The sequence below is a fragment of the Nansenia antarctica genome, assembly GCF_963989245.1.
Source record: "Nansenia antarctica genome assembly, chromosome: 20".
Classification (NCBI taxonomy): domain Eukaryota; kingdom Metazoa; phylum Chordata; class Actinopteri; order Argentiniformes; family Microstomatidae; genus Nansenia; species Nansenia antarctica.
Window position 1 is genome coordinate 6,203,682 of NC_137693.1, and position 14,328 is coordinate 6,218,009.

General features: G+C 42.6%; 1 protein-coding gene across 1 annotated transcript; it reads left to right on the forward strand.

Annotated features, from left to right (window-relative positions):
• Positions 1–10,043: 10,043 nt before the first annotated feature.
• On the forward strand, positions 10,044–14,096 carry LOC308174722 (cationic amino acid transporter 2-like; the record flags this gene model as incomplete). The annotated part of the gene is made up of 11 exons (XM_080549825.1): positions 10,044–10,413; positions 10,723–10,878; positions 11,001–11,166; positions 11,283–11,422; positions 11,798–12,020; positions 12,297–12,433; positions 12,574–12,676; positions 12,951–13,087; positions 13,215–13,381; positions 13,471–13,579; positions 13,693–14,096. 11 exons carry the CDS (start codon positions 10,044–10,046, stop codon positions 13,842–13,844), a joined length of 1,860 nt encoding a protein of 619 aa, XP_080405951.1. The 3' UTR covers positions 13,845–14,096.
• Between the last annotated feature and the right edge of the window lie 232 nt (positions 14,097–14,328).

The following is a 14,328-nucleotide window of genomic DNA, read 5'->3' on the forward strand; positions in this document are numbered from 1 at the left end:
CAATCGTTATATCCATGTGGGAGTTGACTTGTTTCCTCTTGTTACTTGGGCTGCGTTTGTAATTTTGCTCTGAGAGCGCCGGAACGTATGGAGGGTGTATCATGCCGTATTTAAATACAATACAAACATCGGAATGCAATACACACATCGGAATGGAATACACGTGTAACACCAAATACAATGCAAAAATACGGAATGTTTGTGCCAAAATAAAAGCAATGTGTATTACATTTGAGCGCAGCGTATTCCATTCTAGCATGTGTATTGTATTTGGTCACGAGTGTATTCCATTCTGCATGTGTATTACATTTGAGCGCTGTAGGTATTATGGCACTTGCAAATACAATGCAAATTAGTATCCGCCCATATGCAAATTAGTATCCGCCCATAGACAGCACCAGCAGAGAGGCACTATGATGGGCATGGACTCTTAGTCATAGGCCTCACTACATGTGGAACAATAGAACCAGGCTGCTTGAGCTACTCACACAGCCCAGCAGAGAGGCACTATCATGGAGGTCATAGCTCCAGAAGAGGGGTGACTGGTAGACAGCTAGGCCCAGTGAGGGCTCTCCTAATCGGACTGGCAGTGTATCACATAGTACCTGGAGGTCAGAGCTCCAGAAGAGGGGTGACTGGTAGACAGCTAGGCCCAGTGAGAGCACTCCTAATCGGACTGACAGAGTAGCAGTTAGGCCCTGGAGGTCAGAGCTCCAGATGAGGGGTGAATGGTAGACAGCTAGGCCCAGTGAGAGCACTCCTAATCGGACTGACAGAGTAGCAGTTAGGCCCTGGAGCTCATGTGACCTCCAGCATAGGGCCACAGGCCTAGTCACAGCACCCATGGAAGGTGTGTTGTCTCTGGACTGTGTGTCTAGCTGAACACCTCTGGTAGTCCTTGGTACATCTCATGTTGGTACATCTCTTCCACAATGGGAGGTGAGAGTGAAGCTATTCAGCTTCACTTTCATCTCCCTTTTTTTAGGCCTCCATAACAGGTAAGTTACTGCCCAGCAGAGTGTCTCTCTGCTGGGCTGAGTGAGTAGCTGAAGCAGCCTGGTTCTATTGTTCCACATGTAGTGAGGCCTATGACTCTGTTTCCATGCCCATGATAGTGTCTCTCTGCTGGGCTGTGTGAGTAAATGAAGCAGCCTGGTTCTATTGTTCCACATGTAGTGAGGCCTATGACTCTGTTTCCATGCCCATGATAGTACCTCTCTGCTGGGCTGTGTGAGTAGCTCAAGCAGCCTGGTTCTATTGTTCCACATGTAGTGAGGCCTATGACTAGTGTCCATGCCCATGATTGTGCCTCTCTGCTGGGCTGTGTGAGTAGCTCAAGCAGCCTGGTTCTATTGTTCCACATGTAGTGAGGCCTATGACTAAGAGTCCATGCCCATCATAGTGCCTCTCTGCTGGTGCTGTCTAATGTTGTCTAATGTTACCTGTTACCTCCAAACTTCCTCACTTTGAATGCCAACCACCAATGGGGGTGGGGGGGGTTTGGGGGTTGCACCAGGAAGTGCTCTTGGTGACAAATAAATGCTTGCAATCAACTCAGAATCATGAAAAATGCCTAGTTTGACCCCTCAAAAGTTACTCAAGTCCAATTTAAGCATTTTCGAATTTTCGAAAATCGGTTATCGGTACCCCAACTTTGAGCAGTTTTTTATGAGGTTTCCCACAGGAGTTTAATTTCAACCTTTTAGGACATGTTATTACACACCTTTAGAAACACATTGGTGAAGAAATTTCTTGGTAACGATTTACTTCGCAGATTGGTCAAATATCTGGTAAAATGCCCTTACTATTAAAACATGTAACGTTAGATATATATCGTTATACAGGGAGCGATGTATTTCTACGGAAAGGCTGATAGATTGTAGAATCTTCTTGTCGGTAAAACGATGGAATCAATCTATTGAGGATTGTGATCTTAAATGCGTTGTCATCTCATGGTGCACAGCAATGACAGCATACACGATTTGACAAGGAAATAGAATGTTCAACATGGGTTGGAATCTCTGTACTTGATTTATTAAGACAGTCAGCGAATGGTTAATTCAGCACAGTACCACAGCATCGGCATTCAACGACATCATTATACAGACAGGCTGATAGATACGAGTGCAGCGCTGTCTGGGGCTCCAATCTCCGCGTTTATAGATCGATATAAATAGATCAACATAATGCAGCACTATCATGCACAGATCAGCCTTAAAACATGTAACGTTAGATATATAACGGAGCGATGTATTTCTACGGAAAAGGCTGACTGACGCGGGCATTTGAATGGAATTCCGGGGTAGAAATATTCTCTGCCCCTGCTGTCAACTGGACAAGCGGTGCTGCGAGCAGCAGCGGCCGGGTGAACTCCCGGTTCATCGAGTTTACGGTTAAAAGCATAACTTCTCGGGGTGTCAGCGCGGTGGTTAAGGGCTCAAAATGACCGTAGACAGATGGTGAAGTTAGCAAAGTTTGTACCACCTCCACAGCCGGTGTTATTCGCGGACAAAGACGGTGCATAATAGCGATTTTTGTGTTGTGCTTGTTGTAAATAAAAGTTATATGATTCATTGAAATGACATTAAACTAAGATAATACGATGGTCAGCATAATTTTTCGAATCTTTATTAATAAGCTATTACAGAAACTGTCGTCATCGTTGGCATCGCGAATCCTATGGCCGGAAAGGGCAGAACCTATGGGCGGATACTAATTTGCATATAGGCGGATACTAATTTGCATTGTATTTGCAAGTGCCATAATACCTACAGCGCTCAAATGTAATACACATGCAGAATGGAATACACTCGTGACCAAATACAATACACATGCTAGAATGGAATACGCTGCGCTCAAATGTAATACACATTGCTTTTATTTTGGCACAAACATTCCGTATTTTTGCATTGTATTTGGTGTTACACGTGTATTCCATTCCGATGTGTGTATTGCATTCCGATGTTTGTATTGTATTTAAATACGGCATGATACACCCTCCATAGTAACGCACACTAGGTGCGACGTCATAAAGGGACCAAGTAATTTGATTGGACAAGAGGCATTCCGTGAGTGGTGATCAGATTTTCAGAGCGTATTTACGAACGCAGCCTCGGTTATCTCCGTTTTTAAATGATCGCTGGTAGCTTTGCGCCGCTCTTTTCCCATTGACATCATGGTGTCAAGTAATGTATAAATAAATGTGCTGAATTGATATGCCCTTTTGTGTTTTCATGTATATATGCAGGGATGTTCAAAGTATTTTACTTTCAACCAGGTATCTGATTCTGATCACCTGTAGTCACTTACTTAATCATAGGAACTAGTTAACCCAATTCTTGTTGCACGCCCGGGGGCGTGCGGGGGATGTCCCTTATTTTCGGGAAAATATCCCTTATTTTCAAATCCCAATGTTGACAGGTATGTTTTTGGCACGTTGCCCCTGCAACTGATGCTTCAATCACAATGTCACAGCGCAATATCAACGTCAGTCACTTTTGAAGTTCAAACAGCCTCACAGTCATCCATGAACTCATAGGGGACAAGTCATTCTATAATAATAATATATAAATATAAAATACGTAATTTCACATTCTCTTCCTTGTTCAGTTGTTTGTAGAAAGTTGCAGAAATGCCAAAAAACAAGAAGGAGAGCCAGGGAGAGATGGAGAGCCAGGGAGAGATGGAGAGCCAGGGAGAGATGGAGAGCCAGGGAGAAGATGGCTTCAATGTCCACATGGTCCAGTCTGGGCAGCTGGAGAATGAGTGTGAGGATGAGGACATGGCGTTCTCCAAGTCTCTGACGTCATCCCCCCTCAGGGCCCCCGGGGACGACAACAAGGCCCATAGAGCAGCCAGCCCGGAGGACCAACCCGGAGGTGTGTGTGTGTGTGTGTGTGTGTGTGTGTGTGTGTGTGTGTGTGCGTGTGTGTGTGTGTGTGTGTGTGTGTGTGTGCGCTGAGTAGAGATCAACGTGAGTCTTGTGTGTAAATTACCGGAGAGTCTTGAATTGCAGATTTGCGCTTTAAAAATGTGCCTTGACAAGTAAAAGTCTACGGGCTTGACGGCCCGCCTGTATTAATAGAGTGTTTTAACTTTTTAGGTTAAATTATTCACTTTAATTGGTCCCAGAAGGCCTTGCGGCAAGACGTCATAGAAGTTGACAGTTTAGTTTGTTGGTTTTTGAGAAATGCAAATTGTAACGTCCAGAATTAAAGTGAACATCCAATAACTCGTTTATTGTTTGAAAGTGCTCAAAAGTGTATGCCAACAGATTTTTTTATATAAAGAAGCTTTTGCTTTATAACCCGACGTCCTAGCCATCATTTAGGAAGGTAGAAATACAAGGATACAGATTTTTGGCACGTTGGCACGTTACTTACTTACTTACTTACTTACTTACTTACTTACAACTGATGCTTCGATCACAATGTCGCGCAATATCTATACGTCAGTCACTTTTGAAGTTCAAACAGCCTCACAGTCATCCATGAACTCATAGGGGACAAGTCATTCTATAATAATAATATATAAATATAAAATACGTAATTTCATATTCTCTTCCTTCCGTTTCTTATATCGTAGTCATGAGCAGGAGCGCTCAGAGGAAGCTGGAGGAGGAGAAGGAGAAATGGAGGGCCGTGGTGGAGGCCAAGTGGAGGGCCGTGGTGGAGGCCAAGGACTCTGAGCTGGAGGCCAAGGACTCTGAGCTGGAGGCCAAGTGGAGGGCCGTGGTGGAGGCCAAGGACTCTGAGCTGGAGGCCAAGGACTCTGAGCTGGAGGCCAAGTGGAGGGCCGTGGTGGAGTCCAAGGACTCTGAGCTGGAGGCGGAGAAGGCCAGCAGCGCTCTGGCAAAGGCGGAGTTGGAGAGAGCGAGGGAGGAGGTGGAGGAGGGCCGACAGAGAGAGAAAGGCCTCCTCCAAAAGCTCCACGATATGGAGCTAGAAAAGAGGAGCCTCTACCAAGGTTCGAGTTATAAACTGAGCTTTAAGGGGGTCTCCAAAATAACAGTGCGAAATGTTCTCATGCACGCGCGCGAATCATGCCCACACAGCGTTGGGACTTACAAGTTTTAATTAGCCATAGGCTACTCATTTCACCACATCAACAGCACCACATGAAACAACAGCTATAAGTGATAGTCACGGGTATCTCTGCCAATAATTTTGTTGTTTTTGCTATACAGTCCATTCACTTTCCCTGTTAGCACGACACATTGTCCACATCTCCATTTCCAGTGACATCGCACCTGACATAAATAATCATGTATGCTCGTCCATGAATTGTGCTTTCATCTAATGTTATGCTACTACGGGAATCAAGTGATTTGACATTAGAAATGAATTTGTTTCATCTCTTGTGCAATGTGCTCTACAATCTGGGCACATGAATGATCAGATCGGTGAGCAGGGGCCAACTGTCGTGCCATTCATCTCATTAAGTTTCATAATTGGATTCAGTTTTGTATAAGGCATCCTTTCTTTAGCGACAGTATAAGCTGCTCTGAACGAACTAGCTGTCTCCTTATACATACTGGAGGTGAGTTCTGCTACTTTCTTCGGAAGCACTTGGTTTTGTTTGAGCTCTGCTATTTCAACAGTTTCAACGTTAGGTGTCATAACAGGGCAGCTGAATTCAAGTTTGGTTTCTTGGATGAAAACACGAAACTTTCCAGGCTTGTCGACTCGGTCGGAAGCAGTGGCCTTTTTTGGGGCGGCATGATAGCTAGCTACTGAATGTTTTCTTCTCAATAATCGTGTTTTCACGTTCGCAAGCGCTCAACGATCATATTCTGCTGTTGCACAATATTCTACTGCGCCCCATAGTGTCTTGGTGGTAAAGTGCAGGCAGTCAAAGGCATACTGTCATTCACAGGAGATTAATGCTGGTGCGCGTAGTTCTTTTGGAAAACGTGTTTATTTTAGAATATTTCTCATATAAATAAATATAAATAATACTCATTACATTGACATTTTTGATCAAATAATGGTTGTGGTAATGTATTATTAGCGACCCCCACAGATGTATGATTTTACTGCTTTCATGGGAGCTCAGACCTTCCTTATGGGAGCTCAGCTCCCATTGGCTCCCACATAACTCGAACCCTGCTGTACATGCTTCAACTCCAAATTAATGGAAAAGATAGGCACCATATAATTCTGTTTGGATCGACAATCGGTAACTCTGTAACTGTTTTTGAGAAATGCAAATTGTAACGTCCAGAATTAAAGTGAACATCCAATAACTCGTTTATTGTTTGAAAGTGCTCAAAAGTGTATGCCAACAGATTTTTTTATATAAAGAAGCTTTTGCTTTATAACCCGACGTCCTAGCCATCATTTAGGAAGGTAGAAATACAACAAGGAACGCCCCGCGGTGGTGTAGCGGTCTAAGCACTAGCCACTAGTGCAAGCTGCCCACCGGGGACTGGGATCGAATCCCGGTCTCGCCAGATCCGGATATGGCCGAGGCACACAGGGAGCGGCATATTGAGCGGCCGCTCCAGAGGGCGGTATAGGACTATTTCCGGACAAGGATCCGTCGCGCAACAGCGCCCCCGGGGTGCCGGAATAACGGTGCTGGGCTCGAGGAGCCAGTCAGCTAGTCTGCCTGGCGATCTCCTCTGGGGCTGCCGGCCACGGGGTCGTGCGGCGGATCCTACACAATAGGCAGGGGATAATTGGATGCTAGGTTGGGTTCAATTGGATACCAAATTGGGTGAAAAGGGGATAAAATCTGAAAAACAAATTTAAAAAAAAAACAAACAAAAAAACAACAAGGATACAGATTTTTGGCACGTTACTTACTTACTTACTTACTTACTTACAACTGATGCTTCGATCACAATGTCGCGCAATATCTATACGTCAGTCACTTTTGAAGTTCAAACAGCCTCACAGTCATCCATGAACTCATAGGGGACAAGTCATTCTATAATAATAATATATAAATATAAAATACGTAATTTCATATTCTCTTCCTTCCATTTCTTAGGGTTCGTAGTCATGAGCAGGATCACTCAGAGGAAGCTGGAGGAGGACAAGAAGAAATGGAGGGCTGTGGTGGAGGCCAAGTGGAGGGCCGTGGCCAAGGACTCTGAGCTGGAGGCCAAGGACTCTGAGCTGGAGGCGGAGAAGGCCAGCAGCGCTCTGGCAAAGGCGGAGTTGGAGAGAGCGAGGGAGGAGGTGGAGGAGGGCCGACAGAGAGAGAAAGGCCTCCTCCAAAAGCTCCACGATATGGAGCAAGAAAAGAGGAGCCTCGTCTGTGACAACTCCGACCTGGAGAAGGAGAGGAGCCAGGCCCTCGCTGCCCAGCGAGAGACTGAGGGGAGCCTGGCCGAGGTCAAGGCGACCCTCCTGGAGACCGTCAAAGCCACCAGGGAGGCAGAGGACCACATTAAGGCCCTGCAGAGTGAGGCCCTGGAGGACAAGCTGGCAGCAGCTGAGAAGGCTCTGGTGCTTGACAGGGAGGTGGAGAAAAGTAGACTGAACTCTGTTGTGTTGCAGATGAACGGAACAAGTAGTGGCATGAAGAGTGCCAAGAGCTCAGAGAAGGCCACCAAGGCCTCCAAGAGCACTAACAAGTGCGCCAAGAGCGCTAGGAAGAGCGCCAAGGACCTTAAGAAGAGCTCCAACACTGATGCAGGTGAGAGGGTTTTCTGTTGACTTCTCCCTGTAGAATGTTGATTATTTGAAGACTTGTTTGATGAGAAGAAAAAGGCCTGGTGAAAAGCTCATATGAACTCTCTCTCCTCTCTCTAGCGGCCAGCCCAGTGACAGCTGAGACGACGCCTTGTGAGGAGAGCGGAGCTTCAAAGAAACAGAAGCGTTCCCGCCTCCAGAGGATGCTCACATCTGTGAAGAGCCTTGGGCTGCTGAGCTGCTATTCAGGCAGACGGCCTCCGTCCCCCCAGTAACCGTCTTCACGACGATGGACACAGCAGAGGTAAGTCAACACATAGAACACATAGACCAAGGACATACTAACTAAACTAATAAAGTATTCTATTCTGTAGCTATAGGCCTGGTGAAGCTCATATGAACTCTCTCTCCTGTCTCTAGCGCCCGACTCCTCCAGAGGACGCTCACAACTGCAAACAGCCTTGGCCGGAGCTGCTGTCCACTGTGAATAAAAATTATTTGGATTCTATTCCTTTTTCTTGTGCATTTTTCATATCTTATGAACTTGTTATGCTGAAGATTGTGTAACTAGATAAATATCATAGCTAGAAGCAACTGCGATTACAGAAACAAATATAGTAGCTAAGCATGTTTACAGCTATGCCTGAGGCAATATCCCAATAGAAATGTAATCATAACAAGAATCATATACAAGAATCATAACAAGAATCATGTACAAGACATATAATGAATCATTAGAAATATACATGAGCTAGAAATGGTAGGCCTACTGAAGAAAGATGGTCATCCATTCTCCCTCCCTCCCTGATACTAAACAACAAAGTAATTACTATTAAAGTGATTATTACTATACATGTATTAACTTTAACTTTATGAAGCAGTTTAATTGGAGTTGTGTTAGCCACATAAAGAAAATACATATCTAGAACTGAATTATGAAGGTTACTATGGGATTAGGTTAGAGAGAGAGAAGGAATGAGGATTGTGTTACAAGCAATATCCCCCTACCTGGTCGTACCCTTAAATGTCCACTAGATGGCAGGCATGTATCAGCATAAAGCAGGGGTCTACAACCTTTTTTCATCTGAGAGCTACTTTGAAAAAATGTAAGTGGCCGAGAGCTACTCATATCTTATTACTTATATTCATTCACATAACGAATGATTTTGTCTTTTTGTCTCTTTCAAAAAATATTGTGCATGTGTGTAATAAGTGTGTTGACTCGTTCCTACACTTTAAACTCACTCCTCAAAAAAGTATCTAAACCTCTATATTGAATTAATGGCCCAATCATTAATTAAAACTTAACTTAACTTGACTTATTTCATGAAATGTACTATTTGATCAACTATTTTTGGAGAGTTTTCAGACGAAGGCCAAGTTCCAAAATGAATTCTTCGGGTCCCCCTTTTCCAGAAATGACACATCCTTCTGAAATGTAACATTATCTGTAAAAAAATGCTGTTTGTACTTCAGTGATGTGAAAGTTTACAAGAGAGGCTCTACAGGATGAGTTTGTGCCCAGGAAGAACAAGGACAGACACCAGAAAACCACAGAGGGTCTGCACCTTAGCACACAGCCAATAAGGTAAAATTAACATGCTTTAGCTAATTACAAATCATGTCATGCATTATATAACAAATATGTTATATGTATATTCAATATCTTTGAACAAATTATGAACAGATGTGTTTTTTCAGAAACGATTGATCTGTATCTTAGTTTGTATTATTTTAAAAACATTCCAGTCCCTCATTCTGTGGCCAATAGGAACATCTGCAGTGCTTTGATTACTGTATACTTTCACTGTATATATTTGTAAAGCAAACAGCTGATTGACCGTTTGATCAAGTTACATTTGGTTTACGGTATTGGTTTTATGATATTTAGCATTGCATTTGTTAAAAGAAGGATATGTTGGGTCAATCAGTTGAAATAGAATTAATGGGGCAACTGTATACATTTTTCTCCCCGAAGATTGGTCCAATTATGTAGATTATCACTACATAATGAAATCAGTACTGTGATTATTCTAATCCACCAATTTCAATCTTCTGCTCTCTTGCATAACGCAAATCTGATAATTCAATGGAGAGTGTGATTATGATGCAATAAACAAAATGTATTGTTTGCAAAGGTTGCTAACTATTGCAACCATATGAATCTAACAATATCACTTATCTTAAGCAATAGCTTTGTCTATATATTACCATCTCCATTTCATGGCATTGCAGATGCTGTACAGTATACCTGTATCGACCTAAAAATGTTTCTCTCTCGGTGTGTCAAATAGACTGCTTGTCACAGGTTGATAGAGTACTGCGCTGTTCTTTGATACTTCTATGCTTTAATGAGTTGGTGTTACATGGTTGATGGATGGATCTCATGCACTTGATTCTAGGATGTCTGGTGCCAAGCTGCTGCTGTTCATACAGAGTCTGTCTCGTAGGAAGCCCCTGGAACCAGAGGGGGAGGTGTCCAACTTCCGCCGATGTCTGACTACACTTGACCTGGTGGCTCTTGGGGTTGGCAGTACACTGGGGGCAGGCGTGTATGTGTTGTCAGGAGAGGTGGCCAGGGCCGTAGCCGGGCCAAGCATCATTATCTCTTTCCTCATCGCAGCGATAGCTTCCGTCTTTGCGGGGTTGTGCTATGCTGAGTTTGGAGCTCGTGTCCCCAAGACCGGCTCTGCCTACCTCTACAGCTATGTGACAGTGGGGGAGGTGTGGGCCTTCATTACGGGCTGGAATCTGCTTCTGTCTTATGTCATTGGCAAGTACAAATCTGAGATTTGAAATGTACAGAGGTTGGATGCTATTGTCAGTGGCCATGTCCAAAAAAGGACTGCATGCATACAGTATAAAAGTAGTTTTGATGTGTGTGTGCATATGTATGTGTGTGTGTGTGTGTCAGTGTGTTGGCATGCATGCGTGTGTGTGTGTGTGTGTGTGTGTGTGTGTGTGTCTGTGTGTGTGTGTGTGTGTGTGCGCGTGTGCGTGTGCGTGTGCGTGTGCGTGTGCGTGTGTGTGTGTGTGTGGGTTTACAGCAAGGCCAACGACCTTGCATTTTCTGGTTTTGTAGGCACATCAAGTGTTGCCAGGGCTTGGAGTGGGACCTTTGATGACCTCATTGGAAATGGCATTGCCAACTCTTTGAGTAAACATGCAGCAATGGATTTGCCTGGCCTAGCACCTTACCCAGACTTCTTTGCTGCTGGGCTCATAATGCTTTTGGCAGGCAAGTTCTATTACCAGGTTTTGTTAAACAATACAACTTGATAGTGAATGATGAAAGTAAATAACTAAACTATATATCCTTCTAAACAGTAGCTTACTATTGTTTTCCTGTTTCCTTTATAGGGGTTCTTGCATTTGGTGTCAAAGAGTCTGCTGTTGTGAATAAAGTTTTCACAGCAGTAAATGTCGTGGTGTTGCTTTTTGTTATCACGGCTGGCTTCATCAAAGGAGACATTGACAACTGGTATATGACCGAGGACACTATCCTGAATGGAACAATGACTACAGAGTATGATTTGAATTCATTTTACCCCAGTAACATTATAACATAATACAGTGATACCGTAGTGTTCAATAAAGTATGTTGATGTTCAAATCATATGAATGTGTGTCATACCCCTTCAGATACCCAACGTCTCCACTGAATGAAACCTCAAATAATTGTGGTGTTGGTGGATTCTTCCCTTTTGGCTTTGGAGGAACATTGGCAGGAGCTGCAACCTGTTTTTATGCCTTTGTCGGATTTGACTGCATTGCGACAACAGGTAACTTGACTTTGCAACCACAAAAAAACATATGCATGAAATGAATGAAATCTCTTCAGGCTACACCTTAACTGTCCCTCCTGAGACCTCTTTATCCCCTCTACCCCTCTGTACTGTTTCTAGGGGGGGAAAAACATCTTATAGCATTATGACTGCCAATGGCCCCTGGCCCAAGCTTAGATGACTTTTTCCTGCTATGACTGATGGATAGATGATTAAACTTACTTAATAAAAAAAAAAATAAGTATTTGTTGTAAGTCGTTGGCTGCATACCAAACATGTAAATGTGATATAAATGTGCCGAACAGGCCACTCAGAATGATCAGCAGGACTATAGAGAGACCATGTAAACCAATGAAAGGTCTCTTCTCTCAGGTGAGGAGGTACAGAACCCTCAGAAGTCCATCCCCCTGGGCATTGTAGCATCCTTGCTCATCTGCTTCCTGGCTTACTTTGGTGTGTCTGCGGCCCTGACCCTTATGATGCCTTACTACATGCTCAGCGTGAATAGCCCGCTACCTGTGGCATTTACATACATCGGCTGGGGCCCTGCAAAGTATGCCGTGGCAGTAGGCTCCCTTTGTGCACTTTCAACAAGGTATGGTGATGAAATGTTGCCCTGCAGTGTCATCTATAACTACTACTATCTATACATGGGGGGGATATAACAAGAGATAGACCCCTAATTTATAGCACAGTAACCCATGCTCAGATACTCATATCATATGTTAAACAATAGACAATAAAATCCACTTTTTAGGGCTCAGATGGTGTCTAATGGTGGCGTCATCCAATTCATCAAACTGAGGGAAAACGTTGAGTATGTATGAATGATTATATGACTAACTGTAATAAAAATGTGTTGGTCCAACAGTCTCCTGGGATCAATGTTCCCCATGCCACGGGTCCTCTTTGCCATGGCCAGGGATGGGCTTCTCTTCAAGCCCCTCAGTAACATGAGTTCTCGACAAAGTCCTGTCATTGCCACTCTGTCTTCGGGTGTTGTGGCGGGTATGCAGTTGAGCGTCATGACATGATTGAGACTGAATCATTACACTCTGTGGAGATGACGTAAAAAAAATCTGTTTGGATTCCCTCTCATAATTCACTTATCAAAAAAAGTTAATTATTTGATGTTTCTGTTTTGGCAGCAATCATGGCTCTATTATTTGATCTGAAGGCACTTGTTGACATGATGTCAATTGGAACACTCTTTGCCTACACTCTTGTAGCAATATGTATTCTGATATTAAGGTATGCATCGTTCAAATCAAATTAAATTATATGTGGGAGGTCTTAATCAAGTTATCTGTGGGAGAAACGAAAAACAACAAACTAATTGATAGAGGCAGTCCATCCTTTTCTGGTTGGCAAAACATTCTTAACAATTGTTGCATTCGCACAAAACATTAACTGTATATTTCACAAAATCCAAATATACTTATACGTATAAATATATATGTTTTATTAGTATAAAGTAAACGTATATAATGTAGTTATTGGTTACTGTGACTTGTATGTGTTTCAGGTACCAACCAGATGCCTCTGAGGGTTCCATTGATGATGACAAATCTGAATCATTCTCTGTGACTAGGCTCCTCCACCCTCCCTCTCATCCCACTGCTCGAACCTCTAAAAATGTATCCATGTTCACTGTCTTTATTAGTGAGTGATTCTCTTTATATCCTTTTCTCTGGGTTGTATACTGTATTTGGTCTCATATTCAATACTTTGACCAAGTTCATGTTGTTTTATGAGTCTGACATAGGTCTGTTGACCTTTTTTTCCACAGTATTTTTAGCTATAGTTTTAAGTGTCATCATGACCAAGGCTGTGGAGTCTGTGCTGAACCAGGAGTGGTGGAGTCTTTTATTGGTCTCTGTGATCCTTTTGCTTCTGGTTCTCACTGTCACCATTATCTGGAGACAGCCTCAAAGTACAACCAAAGCTGCTTTCATGGTAAGGTTTCAGTACAGTATTGAAAATAGAGTAGGTTGATATTAAACCGGAACGTTTGTTTGACTACATTTTGTTTGATATTTCTGTAGGTTCCTTTCATTCCAGTGCTTCCTATTTTGAGTACTTTTGTCAATGTCTATTTAATGGTTCAATTGGGAGAAGACACATGGATTCGTTATGCTGTTTGGATGGCAGTGGGTAAGAAATATCTATGAACATCATGAAACATACTTTAAGTACAATTAAATCTATTATTTAAGTATTATGTCATTGTAATAATATATTTAGTGACATTGCATTTCTTCACATAGGGTTACTCATCTACTTTTGCTATGGAGTTCATCACAGTGTGCAAAAGCAAAGGCTAGAAAATGCACACAACCAAGCCAACATTCAAAGCCTCAACACAAACATGGATCAGAACTTTGTGACAGAGGATAACTCCTGTGGACCTGATATCTGATATGCAATTTGAACTGAAGATCTGAAAATAAATGAAGAAGAAAAAGAGACAATATTGTTTAATGTAGTCATGAGGACAAAAAGGTCATGAAATGTCTAATCTTATTTTATCTTTCAAAATATATGCCCCTCTAAGTCATTACACCGTATATATTAATTATGTCAGAAACGTGTAATTGTGGATGTCATAAATAGAGTTATAGCTTACATACACAATAATAAAATGTATATTAATAGAGAAATCTGAAAGGTTATGGAATAATTGGTTAGAAACATCCTTCATTGTATGATGTGGAGCAATGCAATATGATTTTAAACTGTAAATTGAAATGTTTTCACTGTCGAATTACTAAATATAATAGATGTTTTTATTCTGTTGTGATTGTCATTACAATTTCTCTATCAAATAAGTGTGTTCTTCGCTATATTCCACACTATATAATTGTTTGCCTGACTGGCCATCGGATTTGGGCAACTAATAGCTA